This window comes from Triticum urartu, chromosome 3, assembly GCF_003073215.2.
Source record: "Triticum urartu cultivar G1812 chromosome 3, Tu2.1, whole genome shotgun sequence".
NCBI lineage: Eukaryota > Viridiplantae > Streptophyta > Magnoliopsida > Poales > Poaceae > Triticum > Triticum urartu.
In genome coordinates this window covers 504,258,043-504,281,745 of record NC_053024.1, presented here as the reverse complement: position 1 = coordinate 504,281,745, position 23,703 = coordinate 504,258,043, and the positions used below count along the sequence as shown (strand labels likewise).

General features: G+C 44.9%; 3 protein-coding genes and 1 non-coding gene across 4 annotated transcripts; 2 read left to right on the top strand and 2 right to left on the bottom strand.

Annotated features, from left to right (window-relative positions):
* The first annotated feature begins 1,602 nt into the window (after nt 1-1,602).
* Nucleotides 1,603-9,119, top strand: LOC125544625 (kinesin-like protein KIN-14C). Its single transcript, XM_048708366.1, has 22 exons — nt 1,603-1,937; nt 2,333-2,487; nt 2,567-2,674; nt 3,246-3,453; nt 3,850-3,947; nt 4,032-4,115; nt 4,230-4,307; nt 4,388-4,480; nt 4,558-4,587; nt 4,960-5,301; nt 5,380-5,461; nt 5,579-5,674; nt 5,751-5,930; nt 6,016-6,122; nt 6,533-6,708; nt 6,801-6,965; nt 7,061-7,314; nt 7,390-7,553; nt 7,917-8,073; nt 8,164-8,278; nt 8,489-8,595; nt 8,789-9,119. Exons 1-22 carry the CDS (start codon nt 1,898-1,900, stop codon nt 8,866-8,868), a joined length of 2,919 nt encoding a protein of 972 aa, XP_048564323.1. The 5' UTR covers nt 1,603-1,897; the 3' UTR covers nt 8,869-9,119.
* A 509-nt stretch (nt 9,120-9,628) lies between these two features.
* Nucleotides 9,629-9,701, bottom strand: TRNAF-GAA. The gene has a single exon. It is a non-coding gene; the product is annotated as a tRNA-Phe (tRNA).
* Nucleotides 9,702-10,794: 1,093 nt separating this feature from the next.
* Nucleotides 10,795-12,142, top strand: LOC125546906. Its single transcript, XM_048711003.1, has 3 exons — nt 10,795-11,291; nt 11,373-11,718; nt 11,809-12,142. The coding sequence occupies exons 1-3, from the start codon at nt 10,795-10,797 to the stop codon at nt 12,061-12,063; spliced, it is 1,098 nt and encodes a 365-aa protein (XP_048566960.1). The 3' UTR covers nt 12,064-12,142.
* Nucleotides 12,143-12,330: 188 nt separating this feature from the next.
* On the bottom strand, nt 12,331-20,052 carry LOC125544627 (casein kinase 1-like protein HD16). The gene is made up of 17 exons (XM_048708367.1): nt 19,978-20,052; nt 17,016-17,500; nt 16,598-16,711; nt 16,406-16,479; nt 16,218-16,287; nt 16,079-16,134; nt 15,927-15,998; nt 15,761-15,855; nt 15,570-15,636; nt 14,311-14,440; nt 14,011-14,229; nt 13,793-13,935; nt 13,499-13,673; nt 13,285-13,375; nt 13,048-13,205; nt 12,749-12,937; nt 12,331-12,659 (listed from the first exon to the last, which is right to left on the bottom strand). Exons 2-17 carry the CDS (start codon nt 17,307-17,309, stop codon nt 12,600-12,602), a joined length of 2,007 nt encoding a protein of 668 aa, XP_048564324.1. The 5' UTR covers nt 17,310-17,500; nt 19,978-20,052; the 3' UTR covers nt 12,331-12,599.
* Nucleotides 20,053-23,703: the final 3,651 nt, after the last annotated feature.

Here is a 23,703-nt window from a genome sequence, read left to right as displayed (position 1 = left end):
GTCTCCCTTGCCGGGTAGGCGAGCCAAGCAAGGTCAAGACTATGCCTGGGGCCAAATCCAGACCACCCCGGCAAGGTTCCCGGGGCCGCCAAGACAGAGCCTGACAGGGCTGCCCCTCTGTGGTTCGGCAAGGTTCCCGGACTCTGTCTTGGTGGCCTCGGGAACCTTTAGGGGTGGTCTGGATTTGGCCCCAGGCGTAGTCTCGACCTTGCTTGGCTCGCCTGCTCGGCAAGGGAGACCTTCCTGGGGGATGCACTGGTCATTTTGGTCTTCTTAATTCGCTCCTTGATCTCACAAAGAGTGGTTTCTTTGGCTTATCTTGTGTCAAGTATTGGTACTTGAGGTATGATCCGTCGTATGCCCGTGCACTAGTCCGGGCAGCAAACGCAAATGTTTGATGCACCGACAATAACTTCTTATATGTCTGCTCATTTCTCTTTGAGAATGCTAACTCCGATATAATGAAGAAGTCTCCTGAAGATAGCGAGACAAATCCATTGCTTGCCACTCTAACATATATTGTAGCGAAGAAGGCAAGCATATTGAAGATAACGAGACAATCCCAAAGTCATGTCTTGACGTAGTGTTCAAGATACCCGCCACTAGCAGTGCAACAAACTTGCTGAAGTCGCCTCCTAAATCAGTTCAACTTTCCCAGTCTCAACTACAAGCGGAAAGACATGGTTTGACTCTACTTCGACCTGAAGTCCAATCTCCAAGGAAGATTGCGTAGAACTGGAATGCACACATTATTGATAAGCGATTAGGGCTTTAGAATATGAGGGTTACACAAGGACAATCTAGTAACAAAAGATATAGACCTCAGACGATTCGAAGAGATTGAACTTAGTGGTTCCGAACGCACAAAGTGACCTGTCCACATAGTCTTGGTGGCTTCGGAGGAAATATATCGGAGGGTCCGAATGAAACTTAGTTTGGGTAGTTCACCAATCCCATCTAGGAGGATCTGGCCGCTCACCATCAAAGGGTCGACGCTATACTGGGATCCTAGGATTTTCGTACCGGATGTTCGTAGAATGTCCACATGAGTGTCACTCGGAGGGTTCGAATGAGGCTTTGATTACAAATCTAATAAACTCAGAGCTACCAGATAGCTATCACTCAAGGGCACCGAACGTGAGCAACAATCTTATGCATATCATATATATACTGAATCACTCACTCAGAGGGTCTGAGCTGCACGCAATGCAACCAGCTAACTATCCTTGAAATTCTTGGAGGCTCCAGACAGAGACCATTCGAATGTTGAACGTATGAATTCATGCCAAATAGCATGAACAAATCTCGGTTTCGTGGTGCGATTGCCCGTTCCTGTATGATTCTTTTTGCAAGAGTTTTCGTCAGAAAAAAACTCCAAACGCAATTATAGGTGCGTCCTAATTGTTCTTTTCAAAATGAAGGCTGATTAAAGGACAATGTTTCCGTTAACCCCATAAGTAAACCTAGTTAATTCCCCCCAAAAAAAGTAAACCTAGTTAATCACACTAAACGGACGCGAGAGACAGTACCTAGTTACCTATATACACGAGGGACTGACCACCGAGCGGCCTTAACGCACACGCAAAATCGAAATCAAACCCCAACTAACCACCGAAGAAAAAGTTCCACAAGAAGAAAACAAACACCGAAGAAAAAGAACAAAACAAAGGATGAGCTGCTGAAACCAAAGCACATTCCAGCACGAGGGGGAGAAGGGAGAGGGGAGCGGCAAGAAAACCCAAACCAAAAGCCCCCACTGCTCCGGATCCACCTCCCACATTGCTTCCAGGCCGCCAGATTCGTCCGAATCCGGCGCTTGCCCCGCCGGAGGGCTCGATCTGGCCCCGGATCGACCGGCATTCCGGCCCCGTGCACGCTCCAGTCCCGGCGGTGAGGCATGGGGACCTTCGGTGGCCAGTTCGAGGACTTCCATGCGGGTGAGCCCGTCGATCTGAGCCTTCCCTTTTCTGTTCGCCGTGGGAGAATGGCTCAGTTCAAGCTGCCGTGCTCAAAGCTTGGTTCTTTTAAGAGTCCTCTTTCACGCACCATTCGTGTGTGTATGTTTGCTGAAACCTCAAACTGGGGAGATTCAGTTCTTGTTGAGCTCCTGGTCAGGCCCAGTGTTTGGGGCGTTGAGGTTTCTTGCTGCCTATTTTGGCAGTGCAAAACGACGCACCTGTTTCTCTTTAGCACCCGGCTTTGCTTAATTTTTGTCCGGATACCGTCGTTTTCTTACTGTATCAAATTGAATTTGGGAGCTCAAGGTTTCGATTTTGACACATCGTACCCATTTCTCACGCTTTGTTTGTTTCGGCGATGCAAACATTTCCAGACGACCGGCGTGCGGAGGTGATAGATTGGCTCGGCGGGCTGCTGCCGGAGTTCGATTTGCCGCTGGATTCTTCAGACGAGGAGCTGCGGGAGTACCTTATTGACGGAACGGCGCTGTGCTACACTGCGGACAAGCTCATGCCTGGTGTTCTGGAGGTGGCTAATCGATCTCAGAGATGGTGGATGCTTTCTGTCTGTTCCCCTTGCTGTGCTGATATAGCTTCTTCGTCTGTAGGGGGTTTGGGGTGGTTATGCATCAGACCATCGGTCAAATGTGAAGAAGTTCCTCTCTGTTATCGCGGAGATGGGGCTGCCAGGATTCAGCGTCAAGGATCTTGAGGAGGTAAGCTTGCTCCTGTCATGTGAAGCTGTTATATACTGGAATTATTATGATGCTATTATGTGTTCCAACTGAATGCTGCTCTTTCTCCTGTCAAGCTGCAGGCTAATATGTTAGGGCAGTTCGTATTTACTGCTTACTTACTTGGACCTTTTTGGCATTAAGGATTCTAATCTTGTAGACACAGAGTAGCAGTTGTGTGGTTACGATTTATATATGGCATGGGACATACCATTAACTTTGCCCTTGTTATTAGTAAGGCTGGAAGGGGTTTATTGATGTGGAACCAGAGTGGTCTTACTTAGATGTTCATATGCTGCTGTAGAATTCTGTCGAACAATGGAAGCAAGTTCATTGAAAGTATTGACTAAATGTGCCTCATTCCTTAGATGCTTACTCGTAACACTTATGGTTATGGATCTGTTCAGATGTTCTTAAGAGGCAGATACAATAAAGCTAGATACCTTCAGATCACTTTTGAGCTGCCAAATGAATTTGTAGTTCTGTGTTTCTGTCCATATCCTTTTATGTTCTCATATTTCCTAATTAACTCCTGTCGGTTCTATGATTACAGGGATCAATGTCGTCTATAGTAGAGTGTCTCTTGGCTCTAAGAGATAATGTGTCAGCAGGATTGGGTGAAAATATGTCTAACTATCCTGCTAAGACTCCTGCAAGGCCTGTGGCTCCAGTTTCCACACCAGGAAGGAGATCTCCTGGGGAGGATAGAAGAAGGGGTCTTTGGGACGCCAAATCCCCACAAAGAAGTCCACTTCTTTCAGGTGTGCCCGTCTTCTCGATTCTCTTGCATGAAGTGCCATATCTCGGGACCATCAAACACTGTAATTACTTTCTATTTGAAAGTTCAAACAAGAATACTCAGTATTTGGCTGCATAGCACTGATGATTAGCATTGGCTAGATGTAGCACATCCTGTGAATTGTAGAGTTCTACAAATTGCCACAGTGACAAAAATTTATATGACCCAGCATTGTTACTTCAGCGCGGCTTTTGTATATTGGTAACGTTGATTACGAGTGTGTTAATCAATTATTATGTTTCCCATCCAGCATTGTTAGTTCAGCAAGTAACATTTATAACTTCCAGGTTCTGTTGCTTATCCCCTCCAATTTTGACTTAGGGTGTTAATCAATGATTATGTTTTCCATCCTTTGCAGGACAGAAGGCCAATGAGGTTTTCCAATTTAAGCGCGGACAATACACAGATCTTCCTGCTGCTAAGATTTCAGAGATGATCCAGTCAAACAGTTTAGATGTAACATCTTTAGTGTCACATTCCATACCAACTTAATACTTATTCGTCTCACCCTTTTCCTAATGATAGCCATCTTTTTTTCAGAATGCCCCTACTCAATCACTTCTTAGAGTTGTTAACGGCATTCTGGATGAAAGTATTGAGAGAAAAAGAGGAGAAATACCACATGTATGCCTACTTGCCTAGTTCTGGTGACTTTGAATAAATGAATTTTATGGAACACTGATGTTTATTTCTTTTATCCTTCGTTATTGATGACTAACTTTTTCCTACTTGTCTCAGCGAGTTGTTTATTTACTAAGGAACGTTGTTCAAGAGATTGAGCACCGCATTTCTATTCAAGCAGAACACATTAGAAATGTAAGGATACAGTTTGTTTCGAAATTGCCCCTTTTCCATGTGAATTGAATTCCTTAATCAGATGGTAACTTATTTTTCAGCAAAATAGCATCATCAAAACACGCGAGGATAAGTACCGTTCAAAAATTAAAGCACTCGAGACATTAGTAAATGGAACAAATGAAGAAAACGAGGTAAGCCTGAAATTATCGATGGTTAGAAAATGTCTACAAGGCGCTGTAATACTGACAACACATGCTTATCTTTTCAGATGGCAATAAACCGTCTTGAGCTAGTTAAGGTATTCAATAAATCCTCATATATTTCTATTAGTCTCATGTGTTTTTCCATGTATTTTACTTGCTTTTACAACAACAACAACAACAACAAAGCCTAGCAGTCCCAAACTAGTTGGGGTAGGCTAGAGTTGAAACCCATAAGATATCGAAACCAAGTCATGGTTCTGGCACATGGATAGCTAACTTCAACGCACTCCTATCCCTGTCCAATGCATTTTCTTGCTTTGCTATCTAGAAAACTTTTATTTTTTAGAAATGCTGGAAACTCTATTTTGGACTATATGAATTTGAGGTTACATATTAGTTATGTACTGTATGCATATGCAGTGTCAACTAATTGTGATAAAAATAGTACACATGTGTTTTTCTTATAGGTAGAGAAGTCAAAAATTGATGAGAGAAGAAAGATAGGCGAGCAAGACATGGTCCGGCTGATGCGTGAAAAGGAAAATGCAGAGAATACAGTTACTAACCTTCAGCAGGAAATTCAAGTCATGAGTAGGATGTTCGAAGAATACAGGGAGCAGATGGAGGAAAAAACAAGCCAAATGGAGGAACACTTGACTCTAAGAGCTAAGGAGGCAGAGTTTCTTCTTATGCAATCGAAAAAGAGAGTTGAAGAAGTTGAAACTGCTTCTGAACTACAATCGCAACTCTGGAGCAAGAAGGCAAATACTTTTCGAAGTTTTATGGATAACCAAAAACTGTCTATTAAGGTTAGTGTAGTGTATCTTTGTGTTATTAAGTTCTTTCAGATTTTAGTTTATAGTTTTCTGACTATTCAACTCTTTCAGGATATAAGGATATCGTCTCAGTCAATTAAGCAGGAAATGTTTGCCCTTCAAATGAAATGGAGGGATGAAATATCTAACATCGGTATGTAGACTATTGCTCATGACGTGTGTATTTGCATTGTCCTTATCCACAAATCGTGTTTTGTTACTTCACTATTTTGGTTTGCTAGACCTAAAAGGTACGTTCATAATTGTGTAGGACTTGACCTAAAAGGTTTGGTAGATGCTGCTGAAAATTACCATGGCGTTCTTGCTGAAAATCAGAAGTTATTTAATGAAGTGCAAGAACTAAAAGGTAATTCTTGCGCTGTTTACTGTTGGAGCACACTTTGCGACTGTAACTAATTTGTTAATATATTGCTTCTTATCAGGTAATATAAGAGTATACTGTCGTGTCAGACCATTTCTTCCTGGTCAAGACGGGAAATCAACCGCAGTTGATTATATTGGTGAGAATGGTGAAATTCTCATTTCAAACCCCTCCAAGCAAGGAAAGGATGGCTATCGGATGTTCAAGTTTAACAAGATCTTTAATACACATGTTTCTCAAGGTATAACTAAGTAATTGATCGAAAAACAACTAATTTGGTGTATATTTGAATATTGATCATTAACGAGTTATGTAATACCTTACAGCTGAAGTTTTCTCCGATATCCAGCCTTTGATTAGATCTGTTCTTGATGGATTCAATGTGTGCATTTTTGCATACGGCCAAACTGGATCTGGCAAAACATACACAATGGTATTACCTAATCTTTGACTTGTTCAGGAAAACAAACTTGATTAATATACTTTCTTGGGGATATTGCTAATTAGGAAATAATGTGCTTTGTATGGGTTAGAGCACATGATTTAATAGTCACACCTTTGCATTTCAATTGAACCCCAAACAAAATAAATCACATATGTGCAACAGTAATTTTGTGAGTGAAGACAGGACGAAATGTGCATTGTACAAAAGAGACCATATGCACAGCTTATTTCTCAAACAGTAAAGTTGCACTCTTGTCCTTTTTGTATACTTCATATGTTAATGTTAGTATATTTTTTAGCAAACTTTTGCAGATGTACATGTTTTGTGTACCCACCACCAATACAAGTGAAGGAACAATATTCATTACTAACTGTATGTGTCGCCATCTTTTGTTTTAGAGCGGCCCCGGCAAATCAAAAGAAGATTGGGGTGTTAACTATCGAGCTTTAAATGACTTGTTTGATATCTCGTTAAAAAGGAGAAACACTTTCTCATATGAGGTGGAAGTGCAAATGGTTGAGATATACAATGAACAAGTCCGGGATCTTCTATCAAATGATATTGCACAAAAGAGATATCCTTTATTAAACATCTATTTTCTTTCTGTTATCATGTCTTTCTTTGTTCTGCTATTCGTATAACATGTTATTCTTGACATAAAGAAACACTCGGTATTTGGAGTACTTCTCAACCTAATGGACTTGTCGTACCCGATGCGAGTTTAATTCCTGTCAAATCAACATCGGATGTATTAGACTTAATGGAAATTGGACAAGCAAATAGAGCAGTTGGATCAACAGCGCTGAATGAAAGGAGTAGTAGGTCCCATAGGTATGTAGATTTGACTACTAAGTGAAGTTATCCCATAAAAATCTTGTGAGAGGACAAGCAAATAGAGCAGTTCTAAAAGCTTTGTTTGCATGCAGCATTTTAACCGTGCATGTGAGAGGTCTGGACGTGAAGAATGGATCTACTTCTCGAGGATGTCTACATCTGATTGATCTTGCTGGGAGTGAGAGAGTAGAGCGATCTGAAGCAACCGGAGATAGATTAAAGGAAGCACAACATATTAACAAATCTCTTTCTGCTCTTGGAGATGTCATCTTTGCTTTGGCCCAGAAGAATGCTCATGTGCCCTACAGAAACAGCAAACTGACTCAAGTTCTTCAGAGCTCTTTAGGTAAACATAAGGTTGCCAGTAATTGTGTATGTGGACAAACTTTCTTGTTTTTACAAAATTTACCTTTTCATGTAGGTGGGCAAGCAAAGACGCTAATGTTTGTTCAGATAAACCCTGATGTGGAATCATGTTCAGAAACCATAAGTACTTTGAAATTTGCTGAAAGAGTTTCTGGGGTTGAGTTAGGTGCTGCAAGGAGCAACAAAGAGGGCAAGGATATAAAAGATCTGCTAGAACAGGTTTTTTTTGCCCTCCATCTCTGATGAACTTCAAATTACTTGTTTTGATTTGAACTGTAAACATTGGTGAGCAAGCTTTATGTAGAGTTCATATGGCCAGTTTATATGCTATTTTCCTTGTTGTATCTCCTCAAGTAAAACCCTTGTCTGCAGGGAAACTCAAGTTAACTATTGAATGGAAAACTAAAAAAGAAGATACATTGTCTAGCTAACTGGAGTAAATACATTTATATATCTTAGCCTGTTGTTTATTAATATTGTCTGCTGATGCTTTGCGGTATACTCTTATCATATAGTTTCCACTTTCAGTCATGAATATTCTTTCTATATCGGTTTCTCAAGTGTCATCCTCATTGTATCCAGGTTGCGTCTTTGAAAGACACAATATCGCGAAAGGATATGGAAATCGAACAGCTTCAAGTCAACAAAGTCAAATCTCCCAGTTCATTAACAGATAAAAGTGGCAGTAGCTTGCTAAAACAGTCCTCTACGGCAAGCCAACAGAACCAACTAATATCAGGTAAAAGACCGCTGAAGTCTCAAAACTATACAGCGGTCAACAGAGGCAAGAAATAACCTTTGCTTCCCACTCACCAATATGTATATGCAGGGTCCATTGGATCAGGTGAAACTGAATACGAAGATAATGCATCCGACGATGGTTGCTCGGTAGGTGAAACCGAGTATTCTGTCGGCAGCGCTTCAGAGTCAGCAGCAGATCGAATGTACGTGCCCATTCTGCTTTCTTTTCTATTATCTCTCGTATGAAACCATCATGCACCACACCAGCGCCGGAATTTATTTTACTTCCCCGCAAAAGATGACTTAAAACACCGCACTCTGAACTCAGAAGGGTTTCCCATCAGTTCTGTTGGCCTCACGTCACAGAAAACGCCTCTCAGCCGGATGTGTAACAACATTCTCTACAATTACAGGCAGAAGGGTCCATCAAGACTGACCAGATTTTTCCTGACGAAGAATGGGCAGCCAGCGGCTTCCAGACCAAAACCAAAGGAACCTGTCCCAAAGTCAACGACCATAGGTACGCAGCCGCAAGCAACCTGGCATTTCTATCATATGCTAGGCCACTGGTGCCTGGTATTTACCTGAACATTCTTTCGCGAATGCTCTCGGCTCTCTGACAGTATGCAAATTCAGTGAATGGCATGCCTGAGCATGGCATTGCCCAACCAGAAATTACTGTACTGACTGAAGCTACTGTATTTGTAAACCAGGTCGCCGGAACTCGATAGCCAGCCAGGTCCCGACCGCGGCATCTTCGATCAAGCCCCCCAAGAAACGGGTGGTCCAGTAGACGATGACGATGATGGGACAGCTGCAATGGTGTCTTTGCATCTGTCACGAGACTTGGAATGTTGTTGCCCTGTAAACCTGTAGCACGAGGCGCGGGTTAGGATTGTTGTACCTTATGTATCGATTTCGCTGGGCAGGCAGCCATGTACCTGTAACACAACTCCGAATGATCTGAACTAAGGATGATGAGCAGCCGAGCTACGCTTGCTGGCCGCTGTGATGAGATATGATGAGTACGTGGGTTTATTGGCCTCCTGTTTGTAAAACCTGCTGCATCTGCATGCATCCTGATGCAAAATGTGCCGGCCTGCTGCCGCTTTTGCCACCGGAGACCGGTTGTGCAGGCTGCGCTGTCCCTGGCACTGGCTATGGTAATTGATGTAGCACAAAGGAGAGGGACATGTATACCTTCAGAATACTCATATTTTCAAAATTGGAATACTTAATCCAATGCAAAATTATGCTTCACGACTCTACTCATAATCCAATTTTTATTTTGGATGCAATTTAAATTAGTCTTTGGATACAAATCGCCAGAATGTATATTCTTCCTGCATATGCTGTTGAGTGGAAAAGGATTTAATCCTTTATAAGAACTAAAGTTTTCATCAGAATATAAAAATTAAAAACTTAAGGATGCCTTAAGTATATCATTTCAAATTCAGTTATTAAAGCCGCCACATGTTTTCATTTTGTGGGATGGTTTTCCAGAATCTATAGCATCGAAATGCTGATCGCCAGTAGGCGAAAAAAAGTTGCCTTGCGGTGAGCGTGGATCGAACACGCGACCTTCAGATCTTCAGTCTGACGCTCTCCCAACTGAGCTATCCCCGCTGTTGACGCTTCTGTTCAAACAAGGTTATTTAACAATACAACACTTCATGAACTGAGTTGCCAACATCGTTGATTTTTGCTTAATAAAAAGAACGAAAGAAATACCACGAACCAAATAATGCTGTAACGACTAAAGTTGGTTGGAACGAAACACTTCAACCCATTGTTATATGCAAGCTGCTCGTGCGTACTCAACCACTGGCATTGATAGGCTAAATTTCATGTTTTGACCCTTTTTTAAAACCTATTCGAGATTTGACCCTAATTTAAATTTTTTTTGAGATCTGACCCTTTTGCTACCGCCAGGGATCATGACGGTAGGGTATAACAGCCTACCGTCAAGGTCTCTGGCGGTAGGGTTGCATGCCTACCATCAAAAACCTTTTAAGTATTGAACACTGTGCGTGCTCATGTCTACCGCCAAGCACCTTGGCGGTAGGGTTGTGCGGACTATCACCAGCCCAGTTGGCGGTAGCGATGTTTCCTACCGCCAAAGTCCCTGGCGGTAGGCTGTTAGACCCTACCGCCATGGACTCTGGCGATAGCAAAAGGGTCAGATCTCGAAAATTTTTTAAACTAGGGTCAAATCTTGAATAGGTTTCAGAAAAATGTCAAAACACGAAAATTTGCCGCACTGATACAACACAGCAAAAGCTTGCGAATAAAGAACTTGACTGAAACGTCGCAGACAACAGGACGCTGAGCAGGCCTTCATTTAAAGCAGTTCAATTGTTCAAAGAGAGCAAAGCACTTTGTCGTCCGAGGAACATCTTTAACAGAACGCGGAAGGATATTTAGACAGCACAGACTGTTCCCTAGTATGGCTCATCTGACACAATGATGCAGCATCATTGCACCATCTTCTCTTTCGAGCTGGCAATCTGCCACAGAGAAAAGGAAGCTTCACACTCTGTCCCTACAACAAAGCCAGGACGGAAGAGCTCGAGCTGGGCACTTGTACAAATATGGCGCAATGTATTTCTCCATGGCATTGCCAATCCAAGAAGCATATATACATTGATTGACCACCTGGTCACTGCATCCGTCGCTACTGGAGTACCTATCTTGAGCTGCCTAGAGGGCTCCGGGTGCGATGGCTGCTGCATCCTTCGTTACGTACCTCGAGACGCCTAGAGAGTTCCGGCTGCTGGGGTTCCGGGCGCCGCCGCCGTCTCCGGTCACCGGCGTTGTGACAAACGGTGGCTCTGGATCACCTGAGTACGGTGAGTGCCCCGACGGCAACGAAGATGACGAGGTCGGCAGGTTCCTGCGTCGCTCCGCCAAGGTCCCGGTGCTGCGGCTGCCGGAGAGGGCCATCCCGCGGAAGAAGAAGAAGAGTGATAAGGCGGCGTGGGCTCCCCCAGTCATCGACATGCGCCTGCTGGACACGCCGGATGGCAGTGGTCCGGTGGTGGAGGCTCTGAGGTCGGCGGCCGTCGCGTTTGGCTGCTTCCAGGTGGTTGGCCATGGGGTCAATTTGTGCCTGGTCTCTGCTGCGGCGGGGAGGGCGAGTTCGCCTACGCCGGAGGAGGCCGGTGGAGAAGATGGTGAGGAGCTGTGGTGGTCACCGAGCGAAGGAGACCAGTTGAGGTGCGAACTTGCCCATTTCGTCGGAAGGCAACTAATCAAAGGACTCTATATGATGCTAACCCCTGGTTTTGCCGTGTCCAGGAACGGGGCAGCCGATCTGTTCACCCAGCTGGAGCAAACCGCAGCCAAACTGGTGGATGCCTTGCAGCGGGACAGCGTTGGCGCCACCATGGTCAGAGCTGACAGGAACGGCTCGCAACTCTGCATCCGCACGCACCACGGCCGGCAGTGCGATATCGGCCCTATCACTATCAGCCAGGACGACATCCTGAGGATGCTGATCAAGAGCTCGCGCTGCCCGCGTGCTCTCGCTCTCCACCTCTGCCCCGGCGCCTCCACGTTCCACGTCTTCTCCCGGCAGCGGGGATGGTCCAGGTTCCGCCCCCTCGGTGGCGCCGTCGTGGTCACCGTCGGAGACCAGCTTCAGGTGACGCACCAGTCTCTTGAGCGTGACCCTTTTTTCAGACGAAATCTGGCCGATCTTGCAAATGCACGCTGCATCATCATCACAATGCAGGCATGGAGCAGTGGACTCTACAAGAGCGTGGCCGGGAAACCGGCTTACAGCGACAGCGATCTCCGAGCAGAACGCGGCTGCGACGTCGTCTCGGCGGAGTACCTCCACACCTGCTCTTCGGCTAGCATGGAGAGCGAGCCCCTGGACGCGGATGCCGGGAAGACCATTCAGTTGAATGTGCAGATCATTGTAGCAGCTTGCCTTGTGCTCCTTTACTACTTTCTCCTGTCATGCTTGTATACGATTTGGTCTTGAGAAGCTGCAGCAGGACTTGTTGCCCTGAAAATGCAGCTCGGTTTTTATTTCAAGTTCAGCTCGGCTTTTGGAAATGGAATTGGTGTGTCAGTTTTGGCGAGAATATTACTCCCTCTATAAACTAATATAAGAGCGTTTAGATTACTACTTTAGTATTCTAAACGCTCTTATATTAGTTTACGGAGGGAGTATTTAGCACGGGACCAAAAGGATAGGGTAGGAAGCAAGAACCTCTTTGGGGCTCTCACACGACCACACGACCAGACAGAAGCACGAAACATTTAAGTCAGGTGTTTAAACATCTAAGTATCACCTTACACTACAGTCAAGAGTCGTCTGCTACACAAAGATTAACACGACTACAAAACATTTACTACTGTACACTATGTTCTATAATTAACAGCGACAAGCAGAAACATCTTCACAAGAACACGCTAGGCCGCATTCAGAACTTTGCCCACAAACACGAAACTACCACTGAGCTGGATCAAAAAGATGAGGCAAACCCGCACTTCAGCCCTCATGGCAAAAGATTTCTACGATACGGTACGCCCATAACATACTGAAGCAAGGTAGAGATTCTTGGACCATTTCTCCTGCAATGACACAAAAGGGCACAATTTGTCACAACAATTTCACAAGATAAGAATTACAGACGTTATCAGTAAGTAGTGCAAGTGTGGACCTTCACATGCTGACTGGGGAAAGCAGATGTTCTCAGCGTCTCTTGGGTTTCATCGGTAGGCTTCCTTCTTGGTACACTTAAGATCAATGCAGTCTGATCCCAAGTCGCAGCAACTGCTGTTATCCGGTAACCACAGTCCCACCTCTTATGGACTCCCTCACTAGGGTACAAGAAGTCCAGCTCAACAACCTGGAAAATAAATGCATGACAAACAAGGAATGCAAAATAAATAAATAAAATGAACTTAGCTTGGCAGTGTCCAAGTAAAGACAAACACAACCGGTGCAAATGGTGATTACCTGTTCGGAAAACCCTGCATTGCGAGACATAACAATCGCCCACTTATTCCCCGCAGTTGCCATGGAAGTCACATAGAAACCATCACGCCATTTCTTGTTTATCCACTTAAAGGGAAAGGTATCACTTACTTTGTAGGACTGCTGAGTATACAGTGTTCCTGGATAGAAGAGCCGGATAGTCAAAATGATATTTCTATTGTATAAGATAGAAAGGGCCTTAAACTGCCAGCTTGTTACCTTTGGACATCACTACCAGGGAACTCCCATTGTTTGCTCCAGCAAGTGCAGTTATATAGTAGTTCCTATCCCATTGGTCCATTATCCATTCCTTCAAATAACCAGAAATCACGACATATAAATAGGTAATGTTGAAAAATATTATATATGTAATCTTGCCTCGAAAGGTTAAGGGGTTATTTTGCCATGAAAGAAACAGACTGCAGTTACTAACTTTGTGAAGAAAATGTGGTGAAAGTTCATAAACTTGAGAAGAGAACCCAGTGCCAGCATCCATGATTAGTGCCCACAGATTTGCACAAGATGATATGCAACTAATAAACAGTCCATCTTCATTCCCTTTGTCAATGTGTTGTACAAGCCTTGAATCTGCAACATTGTAGTGATACCTGCAACATCCAGAACAGTTATGTTGACAGTGTTATACGTACAGTTGCTCAACAAAAAGAAAAAGGTGCACCATGCTGTTAACCAGAGTCAAAATCTTCGGCCTTATAAGAGATGGTACCTTTGTTTCATAGGCCGCCTTGCATTATAAACACTTATCCACTGTGTTGCAGGCATTCCCATCCTGATCTTCTTCTTTGGTTGCTCATCTGTCTCTCCTTCCAACGATATGCGCCCTCTCTTTTGGCCAACTTGGTGTATAAGCTATATAGAAGTTGCAAGAGAGATTAGAAGAACTGAAGCAATGTTTTCAAATAGCAAACTACAAAATAAGACTACCTTCTGAGCACCATCTGTGTTAATTGGCCTGATATCTGGATTTGGGCCCACTATACTATCAAAAAGGGAGATACACTTGGCATAGTTGGGTTCTTCATCAAACTTCAAGTTGACCACATATTCTACAAACTCCTTAAAGGGCTGAGGGCAGAAGCTACAGAGAGATTCTGGAGAGGTGCACATTTTCTTTTTGCAAACAAGAAAACCCTTGTTTTCACCCTGCAGGCAAAAACAATTACCAGTTTACATGTAGACATCACTAGAATCAACATAACTGGAAAGGTGAGTCCCACAAATTACCTGGTAGCCTTGCCAAGGTAGACGTCCCCGTAGAAGAAAGACTAGTGTATAGGCCAGAGATTCTAAATCATCCCTCCTGCTGCCTATCCTCCCCAGATGTGCATGAACACTAGCATAACGAACTGTTCCCCTGAAACAACAGCCATGATAAAACAATAAGACAACCAGACCAGTATAGACGTATGAATGATCTAGCTATGTGTGCAAGCAAGCCTAAGATGCACAGAGGCATGGCAGGTCTACTGATTACTATTACATGAAGTTAAATTTGACATCTCAATGATTTGACAAAAAACGGACTGTATTTCCTAGTCAGAGCGGGCAGCTATCAACATACTCCCTCCTTTCAGGTATGTGTCACACACACACACCCAATTAGCTGCACGAGAGCACGCGCAACACCTACATGGCAAGTAAGAGCATGGCTAATAGAAAAGCCTGCTGCTGGCTCTATGATTGTGCCATGTCACTTAAAGCCTTCACACAAGTAGACTCATATAATAGGATGGATGTACATTAGCTATTAGATTGCCTATAGCACTGCATCACATGATTGGGAGGGAGGAAGAACCGCTAGCCAAAAGCTCTCACACCAGCTGCATGTGGTGCCTTTTTTCTCGTTTCCTGTGCTGCAGCCCGCTGTAGAACTAGCGCCCGCTTCGTTCTCTCTCTTCCCTTCTCACTCCACAATCCACACAGGATTTTGCTGACATGGAGCATGTAGTCTGCTGACTAGAACCTATTATACTTGCTCTAAATAACCACGGCTCCGCAAATAATTGGCTCACTCATTTACCATTGGCTGCATGCCTGCATGGTGTACAAGCAACAGCTTGCATGCAGCATTTAGTTAGTTCTCTCATGGGAGAGGTAATCTACCGGCCTAACAAATACAAAAGATCTAAAAAATCTGAGCAGCCTAAAGATACCCGAACAGAAGGCGTGTCAGTCAGGATCTGTTGAATGATACCAACTCAAATCTGGTATATTTGGCGATGTTAAGAAGAACATAAAAGCTAGTGGTTTCGCAAGATATCGGAACAGAAAATGAGGAAAAAGTACAAACGGGAAGTACAAAAATGGCTGGCCAGTAACCGAAAAAAAGGACGGCTTCTGGTGTAACAGCTGGTTGATGGATTTCTCGAAAAACAGGACACAGAGCGCATAGAGGCAATACGGCAGAATATTCAACATTCAGAAAGTGTTAGCCACAATGCAAATGATGCAGGCCAGTTATCATAAAGGAGTCATCTAGTCACCTGAAAATATCAGGTCGCTGATCATACTCAACATGATGGCCTGTCGATCTATCCTTCCACTTGGTGGCTGTCATTAATGAAAAAACACCCAATTAATTCAGACTCCTAAATGTATCTCTAACCTAAAGAAGAGCTGAATACACAGGATTGTCGCGATGTTGGTAACTTGAGGAGCAAGTAAAATTAATTACCTAAGCCAAGGTCGACAAGAAACAGTTTTTTCTCTTCAGGAGTTCCAGGAGGTCCTAGCAAGAAATTCTCGGGTTTCACATCCCCGTGGACATATCTGCAATTGTTTACAAATATATGAGACGAAGGGGAAGGGTCGATGACTAAGAGTTAGGGATGCCAACTCACCCTTTTGAGTGCACTTTCTCAAGTATGGAGATAGCTTCGATAGCAATGCAAGCAACCATCTCAACTGACATTCTGCGAAATAAATAGTAATATTAATGGTCAGGTAAGAGCCTAAACGACTATGGAAATTTAGGGTTAATCTGATAACTCACGTGTGGGAATTATTACTACATGCATCCCACAGACTGAGACCTAGCATATCCATAACCTGCATTTTTAAGCAATTTGAGAAAAAACTAGAAATGAGCAAAATGAAATAAGCTTATGTTAGTCCAAAGCAAGTGCCATTACCATAATGAAGTAATCCCCTTGGCGGCCTTTGTAGTGGACTCGAGGAACCCCATGAATGCCACCGAGGATACTATACATGTTGTAGGCATGAAAATTAGTCAGCAGCACTCAGCAGCAATATCTGAGAATTACAGGAAAGCATTTATTTTACTAGTACCCAAAAGTCACAAGGTCATGAATCCACTTACTCATAAACCTGCCACTCATAAGGAGGCCCATGGTTACATCCTTTGCTGTTCTTATGCTCAAACTTTAACGCCACCTATCACACAAAAGCAGAAATCTTATTTGCCACTGCCAATATTATCTCCACTGTTACACAGGTCAGAAGCCAACTATTCCAGCTTTTTTAGCAGGTTGGTGGTCAGATCATCAATTACCTCAACTGCGCCTGGAGCATTAGCTGAAATGCGGCGGCCAACGTATACTTGGCCAAATCCTCCTTTCCCAAGCTTCCTTTCAACTTTATACCTAGGTGAACTGGCCACCTGGACCTGTATAGAACGACCAGACACAGATTAAACGAGAAAAAAAGGATTATCTGGAACAGTTAGAGGCAAAATGCAAGCTAGGGCAAGCAAGCTAACGCATTTGCGGGTAGAATAAACAGCACAGAACAGGACCATGCGAGCTAAAACACATATATCAACAATCTATGGAGTAACCTCGGGATAGTTTAAACGTTCGCAACCAATAACCTGCTTATAGCCTTATAAAATTCCATAAAAAAACACATTAACAAAGTGAACCTCAGGGTAGCAAGTATGGGTGGATCGAAACATAGTAGGAACAGCTCACCGTCTCGGGGATTGGAGAGGCATCCTCGCCGGCCTGTTTGTCGGCGCTGTCCTGGTCATCCATCGGCTCCTCACCGGCGCGTTCCCCTGAGACCTCCGCGGGCGCGATCTCCTCCGCCGCCGCCCTCTCTTCCTCCGGTACCGCGGCCTCACGGACGCCTCCCGCCTTCTGCCTTCTCGCCGCCCTGCGCCTCCTCGTCGCCGGTGGCACAACCGGTGCCTCCGCCGCCGCCGCCGCCGCCGGATTCTCCTGCGCCTCACGGGCCCTCCGAGCCGCACTACGCAGCACAGGCATCGTCAGCGATTGAGCCCCATGGCCCGCGCCCCGCCGCTGTCGATCCCTCAGATTCCGCCGGCAAACAGCAGTAACGGCGCCGATCTCGAAGGGGAGGGGGCGGTGCGGCAAGGTTCCGGTGGCGGCGTGCGGTGGCGAGTGCGGGGAGCGGGACGGGAGCGGTGGTGCCGGCGCAGATTTGAGGGAAGGAAATGGGAGCGAGGGCCGAGGGTGGAGGGCTGGAGGCGGTGGTGCTGATGTATACAAATCGGCTAGACGCGGAGTGTGTTCGCTGCGAGAGGAAGGAAGCGAAGGAAAGGATTAGCACAGCACCGCGTGTACCTCCGCCCAAACATTACAAACTTGCAGCACGGGACGGCGTAATGAGGTCTAGATTTTTGCTTCCAGGACCTCACAAGCTACACACAAACTTGGAATGATCATCTAAAAAAAGACCTATAAAATCGACCTATACCTCTTTACTATCCAAATTCCTTTTCTGTGCAGCTGCCAACTTTTGTCCGACTAGGTCCAACCCTCCCGCCATCCGTTTATGTTTTGTTCTTACGTCGTCTTTCGACGCCGCACAAAGTATCAGCGAAAAATTCGGCCGGGCTAATCCCACGTGCGCACATCTTATAATTCCCGCCCTTCTCCCCTCCCTCCTTCTGGATCGCCGTCGGAGCGCGCCGCCCCTAACTCCCACCTCTTCACGATTGTCGTGTGCTAACCCTAACCCTATCCATGGGCACGCCGCCGCCTTCAATCTCTAGGGCGAAGTCATCTCAGGATGACTATGGGTATTAGGGATGCACAACGTTGCACTGAATCACTCTCAAGGGAGGTAGGCATGATGGTGCTTATGCCCATGGGGAATGGGACGGGCGACCGGTTGGAGGAGGCGATGGGCGTCAAAGCATGATAACGACCTACCGGGAGGCCTTGGGGCTCCAGATCAGGGTCGGCAGTGCAATTACATGTTGCTAGTAGCGCAACAATGGTGTAAATTCATTGCCTCCACTGACCATAGTCGGCGAGGCATGGCCACGTGATGGGCATGTGGGCGCTGCTCAACCTGGCGCCTAGGTGGGAAGGATTCCACTTAAACTGGTGCAGATGCCCAAATGGGCTAGCCTGCTATTGAAAAATGGGGCACTCAACGTACTGTCCATTGTGTTGAGAAGATGGAGTTTCACTAACCTACTGGGTCACGTTGATAGGTAAGTAGGTGATCTGAGTTTTCATTATAAGTTTGTGGTTTGTCTTTGGGACGCGAGATGCAATGTTTACCTAGAGTTATTAATGTTGGTTACGCATGGCGGGTTCCAAATCAATGGGGAGTGACTGGTTATTCGAGCACGGATCTCTGATTATGACGTCGTCCTGAATATATACTGAGATATAACGGAAAAGAGTGCAGGTGAGACAACGTCAGAGAGTGTTGTAGGGAGCTATGTAGGTGAGTCGGGGTGATGACATGGAGCGCTCTAAAGGCCACAACGGAGATTGCTAGGGCTTCTACAACGTAAAGAAATATTTCACCTTACTAGTGAAATTGTTTTGGTATTTGTGTTATCATATTAGCATTCAAAGTTCAACCATATTTTGTTGACTTTGTTGATTTCAATCATATTTATTGTGTGTTGCATAAGTTATGGAATTCTAAAGTTTTTTTAGTGAATATTTATACATATGTCTCTCGCCTAACATGTTTGCACACATAGGGGGAGAGGAGTTGGTTGCAGGATACTAAATCTTTCTTGGTTGCCAAAGTTCCGTGATTGATCTGCTGGACAATAGCACATTTTTTATAAACGGGAAAGCAATTAATCATTTACCCTTGTATTTCTTAAGATGATTTAGGTACCCTCCTCATGGGTCGGCTTGCGATGCCTATAACTTCACTAAAGTTTACCTCATGTTATCATGTTTAATATTGAATATCTGCTATATCATATGTTGAGCAACACTAAAATTTTCTATGTTGTTGGGTATCTGGTAAGCAAAGTTGGCCTCCTCTACTGACCATAGTTGGCGAGGCATGGCCATGTGGTGGGCATGTGGGCGCTGCTCAACCTGGCGCCTAGGTGGGAAGTATTCCACTTAAACTAGTACAGATGCCCAGAGGGGCTAGCTTGCTATTGAAAATGGGGGCACTCAATGTACTATCCATTGTGTTGAAAAGATGGAGTTTCACTAACCTATTGGGTCACGTTGATAGGTAAGTAGGCGATCTGAGTTTTCATTATAAGTTTTTGGTTTGCCTTTGGGATGCGGGATGCAATGTTTGCCTAGAGTTATTAGTGTTGGTTACGCGGTGGGTTCCAAATCAATGGGGAATGGCTGGTTATTCGATCACGGATCTCTGATTATGACGTCGTCCTGGAGATATACTAAGATACAAAGGAAAAGAGTGCATGTGATGTGAGACAACGCCAGAGAGTTTTGTAGGGAGCTATGTAGGTGAGTCGGGGTGATGACATGAAGCGCTCTAAAGGCCACAATGGAGATTTCTAGGGCTTCTACAACGTAAAGAAATATTTCACCTTACTAGTGAAATTGTTTTCATATTTGTGTTATCATATTAGCATTCAAAGTTCAACCATATTTTGTTGACTTTGTTGATTTCAATCATATTTATTGTGTGTTGCATAAGTTATGGAATTCTAAAGTTTTTGAGGGAAGGGAATGGGAGCGAGGGCCGAGGGCGGAGGCGGTGGTGCTGATGTATACAAATCGGCTAGACGCGGAGTGTGTTTGCTGTGAGAGGAAGGAAGCGAAGGAAAGGATTAGCACAGCACCGCGTGTACCTCCGCCCAAACATTACAAACTTGCAACACGTGACGGCATAATGAGATCTAGATTTTTGCTTCCAGGACCTCACAAGCTACACAGAGACTTGGAATGATCATCTAAAAAAAGACCTACAAAATCGATCTATACCTCTTTACTATCCAAAATTCCTTTTCTGTGCAGCTGCCAACTTTTGTCCGACTACGTCCAACCCTCCCGCCATCCGTTTATGTTTTGTTCTTACATCGTCTTTCGACACTACACGAAGTATCAGCGAAAGCTTCGGCCGGGCTAATCCCACATGCGCACATCTTATAATTCCCACCCTTCTCCCCTACCTTCTTCTGTATCGCCGTCGAAGCGCCCCGCCCCTAACTCCCACCTCTTCACGCTTGTCGTGTGCTAACCCTAACCCTATCCATGGGCACGCCGCCACCTTCAATCTCTAGGGCGAAGTCATCTCAGGATGAATATGGGTGTTAGGGATGCACAACGTTGCACTGAATCACTCTCAAGGGAGGTAGGCATGATGGTGCTTATGCCCATGGGGAATGGGACGGGCGACCGGTTGGAGGAGGCGATGGGCGTCAAAGCATGATAACGACCTACCGGGAGGCCTTGGGGCTCCAGATCAGGGTCGACAGTGCAATTACATGTTGCTAGTAGCACAACAATGGTGTAAATTCATTGCCTCCTCCACTGACCATAGTCGGCGAGGCATGGACATGTGATGGGCATGTGGGCGCTGCTCAACCTGGCGCCTAGGTGGGAAAGATTCCACTTAAACTGGTGCAGATGCTTAAGGGGGCTAGCCTGCTATTGAAAAATTGGGGCATTCAACGTACTGTCCATTGTGTTGAGAAGATGGAGTTTCACTAACCTACTGGGTCACGTTCATAGGTAAGTAGGCGATTTGAGTTTTCATTATAAGTTTGTGGTTTGCCTTTGGGACGCGAGATGCAATGTTTACCTAGAGTTATTAATGTTGGTTACGCATGGCGGGTTCCAAATCAATGGGAGTGGCTGGTTATTCGAGCACGGATCTCTGATTATGACGTCGTCCTGGATATATACTGAGATACAATGGAAAAGAGTGCAGGTGAGACAACGTCAGAGAGTGTTGTAGGGAGCTATGTAGGTGAGTCGGAGTGATGACATGGAGCGCTCTAAAGGCCACAACAGAGATTGCTAGGGCTTCTACAACGTAAAGAAATATTTCACCTTACTAGTGAAATTGTTTTGGTATTTGTGTTATCATATTAGCATTCAAAGTTCAACCGTATTTTGTTGACTTTGTTGATTTCAATCATATTTATTGTGTTTTGCATAAGTTATGGAATTCTAAAGTTTTTTTAGTGAATATTTATGCATATGTCTCTCGCCTAACGTGTTTGCACACATAGGGGGAGAGGAGTTGGTTGCAGGATACTAAATCTTTCTTGGTTGCCAAAGTTCCGTGATTGATCTGCTGGACAATAGCACATTTTTTATAAATGGGAAAGCAATTAATCATTTACCCTTGTATTTCTTAAGATGATTTAGGTACCCACCTCATGGGTCGGTTTGCGATGCATATAATTTCACTAAAGTTTACCTCATGTTATCATGTTTAATGTTGAATATCTGCTATATCATATGTTGAGCAACACTAAAATTTTCTATGTCGTTGGGTATCTGGTAAGCAAAGTTGGCCTCCTCTACTGACCATAGTTGGCAAGGCATGGCCACGTGGTGGGCATGTGGGCGCTGCTCAACCCGGCGCCTAGGTGGGAAGTATTCCACTTAAACTAGTACAGATGCCCAAAGGGGCTAGCTTGCTATTGAAAAATGGGGGCCCTCAACGTACTATCCATTGTGTTGAAAAGATGGAGTTTCACTAACCTATTGGGTCACGTTGATAGGTAAGTAGACGATCTGAGTTTTCATTATAAGTTTTTGGTTTGCCTTTGGGACGCGGGATGCAATGTTTGCCTAGAGTTATTAGTGTTGGTTACGCGGTGGGTTACAAATCAATGGGGAATCGCTGGTTATTCGATCACGGATCTCTGATTATGACATCGTCCTGGAGATATACTAAGATACAACGGAAAAGAGTGCATGTGATGTGAGACAACGCCGGAGAGTTTTGTAGGGAGCTATGTAGGTGAGTCGGGGTGATGACATGGAGCGCTCTAAAGGCCACAATGGAGATTTCTAGGGCTTCTACAACGTAAAGAAATATTTCACCTTACTAGTGAAATTGTTTTCGTATTTGTGTTATCATATTAGCATTCAAAGTTCAACCATATTTTGTTGACTTTGTTGATTTCAATCATCGATCATATTTATTGTGTGTTGCATAAGTTATGGAATTCTAAAGTTTTTGAGGGAAGGGAATGGGAGCGAGGGCCGAGGGTGGAGGGCTGGAGGCAGTGGTGCTGATGTATACAAATCGGCTAGACGCGGAGTGTGTTCGCTGCGAGAGGAAGGAAGCGAAGGAAAGGATTAGCACAACACCGCGTGTACCTCCACCCAAACATTACAAACTTGCAACACGTGACGGCATAATGAGGTCTAGATTTTTGCTTCCAGGACCTCACAAGCTACACAGAGACTTAGAATGATCATCTAAAAAAAGACCTACAAAATCGATCTATACCTCTTTACTATCCAAAATTCCTTTTCTGTGCAGCTGCCAACTTTTGTCCGACTACGTCCAACCCTCCCGCCATCCGTTTATGTTTTGTTCTTACGACGTCTTTCGACACCACACGAAGTATCAGCGAAAGGTTCGGCCGGGCTAATCCCACATGCGCACATCTTATAATTCCCGCCCTTCTCCCCTCCCTTCTTCTGGATCGCCGTCGGAGCGCGCCGCCCCTAACTCCCACCTCTTCACGATTGTCGTGTGCTAACCCTAACCCTATCCATGGGCATGCCGCCGCCTTCAATCTCTAGGGCGAAGTCATCTCAGGATGACTATGGGTATTAGGGATGCACAACGTTGCACTGAATCACTCTCAAGGGAGGTAGGCATGATGGTGCTTATGCCCATGGGGGATGGGACGGGCGACCGGTTGGAGGAGGCGATGGGCGTCAAAGCATGATAACGACCTACCGGGAGGCCTTGGGGCTCCAGATCAGTGTCGGCAGTGCAATTACATGTTGCTAGTAGCGCAACAATGGTGTAAATTCATTGCCTCATCCACTAACCATAGTCGGCGAGGCATGGCCACGTGATGGGCATGTGGGCGCTGCTCAACCTGGTGCCTAGGTGGGAAAGATTCCACTTAAACTGGTGCAGATGCTTAAGGGGGCTAGCCTGCTATTGAAAAATTGGGGCACTCAACGTACTGTCCATTGTGTTGAGAAGATGGAGTTTCACTAACCTACTGGGTCACGTTGATAGGTAAGTAGGCGATCTGAGTTTTCATTATAAGTTTGTGGTTTGCCTTTGGGACGCGAGATGCAATGTTTACCTAGAGTTATTAATGTTGGTTACGCATGGCGGGTTCCAAATCAATGGGGAGTGGCTGGTTATTCGAGCACGGATCTCTGATTATGACGTCGTCCTGGATATATACTGAGATACAACGGAAAAGAGTGCAGGTGAGACAACGTCAGAGAGTGTTGTAGGGAGCTA